Source organism: Vigna angularis, chromosome 8 (genome assembly GCF_016808095.1).
Source record: "Vigna angularis cultivar LongXiaoDou No.4 chromosome 8, ASM1680809v1, whole genome shotgun sequence".
Taxonomy (NCBI): domain Eukaryota; kingdom Viridiplantae; phylum Streptophyta; class Magnoliopsida; order Fabales; family Fabaceae; genus Vigna; species Vigna angularis.
The window spans coordinates 21,502,871-21,506,548 of record NC_068977.1 but is presented as its reverse complement, the minus strand read 5'-3'; the positions used below and the strand labels follow the sequence as shown (position 1 = coordinate 21,506,548).

Sequence of the window (3,678 nt, the reverse complement as noted above, 5' to 3'; positions counted from 1 at the left end):
TTGCTTTTGGTTTTGGTTAACAATGGAGTATTTGTTAAATATTTTCTAAATAACGTTAATATTATTTAACAAAAAAGATTACATTGAGAAAAAAGTAAATAGAGAAAAATATTAAAATATTATTAGAAATATAGGACTAAAAGTGCTATTAAGCTTAAACTATAACTAGTATGTGATTGGGTTAGAGGTTTTAGGACTTTCAAAGAATTTATATGTATGCCTAAAGTTGGATTGGATAAATGATATGTTTAAAACTATCTGTCATTTAAAAGGTGGTTTTAGTTTCTTGTATTTATTCTTGCGTCACCCTTTATTTCAAAATAACCATGGTACCTTTTTCTATTTTATAAAAATTATGGCTTTTAAAGTTTTTTGGAATGATTCGGGGAAGCTTACTCAAAAAACTGTTAGAAATTCTTTTTCTTTTTTTTATGTATTTGGAGTTCTCATATTCCTCCATCTAAAATTTTGGTACTGTAGAAACTATTACATGACTTTATACTGAATCAATACTATATATATTTCAGAGACAAATATTTCACAAGCGGATTGTACATTACCATATTTGAAACCAGTATCCTGGAACATGGAAGCTCCTTTAATTGAAAAATGCAAAGTAAAAATCAGTATCAGTCTCATGGCATACACTCCTATTTTCCAAGCAAACGACGGCCACGTTGATTAGCACCATTCACACGGATGACCAACTTATCCATATCATTTTCAAAACCATCCAAAGCATCATTTTGCCTGCAACATTACCAAAACCAGCATAAATTATGACATCTTGAAATAAGTGAAACGGTTCTGAATAATCATTAACTAGGAGTACTTCCTGAGCAAACATTGTTGCCAGTGTCAAAGAATCTCTGTTTGGTAAAATTAGAGAGATCGATCATAGAATCCAATAAACTTACTTCTCAAGTTCAGATCCCATGTCAATGGCCATGTCTTTCAATTCTCCCAAGAGGTCACTTATATCTGACAGTGCATCGTCTTGCTTTCTCTTTTCAACCTGTTCAGGATATTCTAGTCATTAGCCGAATTCGATGCTGAGAAATAGTTGCAAAACTGTCTGTTTTTAAATAAAATGGTTAGCTTCACACTAGTGATATGGTGGTCATTAAGGACAAGAACACATTCAGATATTAATCACATTTCACAGCACTAAGAAACTGAAGCTTTGTCATGCTCAGTACTTCAAATGACTTCAACATGAACAGTTAAATCTTCATCAAATGAAAACGAACCTCAACTTTTTCAAGCGCATTTGTTGACTCAGAAGGTGCTGCCCGTGACTTCGATTGGCCTTTAGTGGTAGAAGTCAATCCTAACTTCTCTCTTTGTTCCAAGTGATTGCCTTTTCTTCTCACAGGATCATCTATATCGTGAAGCACATAACAAATACAATTATCACACAACCAAAATCAGTTGATATTAAAAAGATGAAAGGAGAGAAAATACTAACCTCCAAAAACAACTGGGCCAGTTATCGCGCCCGTCTTTTTGGGTTTCCATGTTTTGGAAAACATGCCACCAAGACTTCCCAAAAGTTTTTCTCCCTGTAAATACGTCAACGAAACAGTCAAAAGAGTAGTGCAGAATACCAATTGAAGCAGCATCAATTTCTTTCAGAAGATGAAGAAGCTGTGACTGAGAAAATAACAAGATCAATACCCGACTCAGATCATGATCAATATCAGCAGCAACATGGTGGCTCCTAGTAATCTGCTCCCCCTGTTGGTGCAGCATCACCAGAGTCTTGGTAGCATCCTCTCTCATTTCCTCAGCAATCTTCAAACAACTGTTCACTGATTCTGTGGTCTCTTCAGCCTTGTAAACAGCATAGTCCTCCAATTCCTGGACAGATTGACTCTCCAACCCCCCAGAGTCGCGGAAATCGTTCTTATACCTATTTCTATGTGCAGAAGAAAGGCCATAGGAAGATGATGAAGAGTGGCCACTGACTTCAACATCATCATCAAAGGGATTGGTGTTGGTTAAAGTCTTCTTAGAGGAATTATACTTTTTATCTTTTGACTCTTTATCAGAATCAAAGGGGCTATGGACAGGACTAACAGAGCTAGGTTTAGCCTCTCTCAACGGAGTTTTCTTTGAACCAAACATCTTCTCTCTCTCTCAATGATCTTGTGTATCAATTTCACCCCGGGAAGACAAACAAGGAAAAATCCAAAGATCAAAATCAAGTTCTATAGCAAGAACCCTCTACTCAAAATTGAATTTTGAAATTACGATGAATCCAAATTCATAGAATTTATGCTGAAATAATCAAAATTGCAGACAAAACCGAAGGAGTCACAAAATTGAAAGTGGAAAATAAATTTTAAAAAAAATATACAAAGAATGGCTAAAACAGAAGGTAGAAGGAGAAAGGAAGAGACTTTGGTACCTGCAGAAGATAATGTAATCAGACGAAAGAAGGAAGGAAGTGAAGACAACGAATTTAAGGTTAAAAGCGTTGGATGGTTTCAACGCGGAAGCTGTGCAAAATCGAGTTGAAAACTCACTGTTGCTCGCCTGATGAATGCGCTTGTTTGAATTAATATTATATTATTATTGCATTACATTAATGTTATCAACAAATAGTTGTCAATTTTCTTACACTAAATTGTTTTCTATTCATCCTTATACTTTGAAATTGGTAAATTAAATCTTTCATGTTTTAAAAAAGTGATTTTAAATATTTTATAATTGAATTGAATATTAAATGACAATTTGTATTCATCACAAAGTTCATAAAAGAATTACATTTACATAAATGATGTGTTCTTTATTATACTTAAATTTAATATTTAGTAATGATTTTTTTTCTTACCATAAAAGGATTAAGTTTACATACTTTTAATCTTTGAGAACTAATTAATCTAATTTTAAAGCATAGGAACTAACATTGAGTTTGATCTAAAAAGAAAGGCAAAAAAAACGTATTTGAATCCATTGAACGAAGGTCATAATTTTTTTTTTCTATTGGTTCTTCTTTTATTTATTAGAGAAAGAAACATTTAAGTATATTCATTTTCATTTAAAACTAAAATAATGACAATAATATTGGAAAAGTAATATTATTCATTTCTAATTTATTTATTTAGTACTTTATTAAAAGAAGCAAGTTCATAATTCCATAATGTTATAAAAGGGTAAAATATGAAATTTCAGTTAGTTTATAAGTATATATATATATATATATATATATATAAAGTTTATGGTGAAGTTTTTGAGTTAGTTTACCTATATACAAACAACTGAACTGAAATGTTTTGTAGTTTATTAAATATCAATTATTCACAATTATATTAATTCACAACTATCGAAATATTTTCTTTAACATGTTTTTAGACATTTTTTTCTCCTCTGAATTAATCTACCGTGGACCTTGTAAGAGGTAAGTGGGTGGATACCGCGTAAAGAAATTTTGGGATGCAAGAAGTAAAAGTGAATAAAATATGTATTGATCCATAATCTTTTAAAAACCAAGGGCCCAAAACGAAAACGAGCAGCCGAAGAGCTTTTCCTCCGATTAACAAATCCGCAGTCCCCTCCAAGACCCTGCTTGACGTTTCCATTGATTCAGCGTGCGCGTACAGCAATGCTTTCTTCCTCCTTCAAGCTTCGGACACACTTTATCCATGGCAACAAAGTAAAGAAAAAATTTAACTA

The 3,678-nt window shown here is 32.5% G+C and overlaps 1 protein-coding gene across 2 annotated transcripts; it reads right to left on the bottom strand.

Moving 5' to 3' along the window:
- Nucleotides 1-534: 534 nt before the first annotated feature.
- On the bottom strand, nucleotides 535-2,551 carry LOC108344838 (SNAP25 homologous protein SNAP33). Of its 2 annotated transcripts, none has more exons than XM_017583348.2 (6): nucleotides 2,411-2,551; nucleotides 1,678-2,280; nucleotides 1,469-1,562; nucleotides 1,251-1,381; nucleotides 918-1,015; nucleotides 535-750 (listed from the first exon to the last, which is right to left on the bottom strand). In XM_017583348.2, the coding sequence occupies exons 2-6, from the start codon at nucleotides 2,125-2,127 to the stop codon at nucleotides 651-653; spliced, it is 873 nt and encodes a 290-aa protein (XP_017438837.1). In that variant the 5' UTR covers nucleotides 2,128-2,280; nucleotides 2,411-2,551; the 3' UTR covers nucleotides 535-650. The 2 variants fall into 2 exon arrangements, with proteins under 2 accessions (XP_017438837.1, XP_017438838.1); XM_017583349.2 differs by having other exon boundaries at nucleotides 1,678-2,147.
- Between the last annotated feature and the right edge of the window lie 1,127 nt (nucleotides 2,552-3,678).

Excerpts from the sequence above, each read along its gene's own strand:
- LOC108344838 (XM_017583348.2), bottom strand. The coding sequence starts at position 2,127 with ATGTTTGGTTCAAAGAAAACTCCGTTGAGAGAGGCTAAACCTAGCTCT. Across the intron at positions 1,382-1,468 it reads TGGCCCAGTTGTTTTTGGAG|ATGATCCTGTGAGAAGAAAA; the intron begins GTTAGTATTTTC and ends TTCACGATATAG. Across the intron at positions 751-917 it reads ATGGGATCTGAACTTGAGAA|GCAAAATGATGCTTTGGATG; the intron begins GTAAGTTTATTG and ends GTAATGTTGCAG.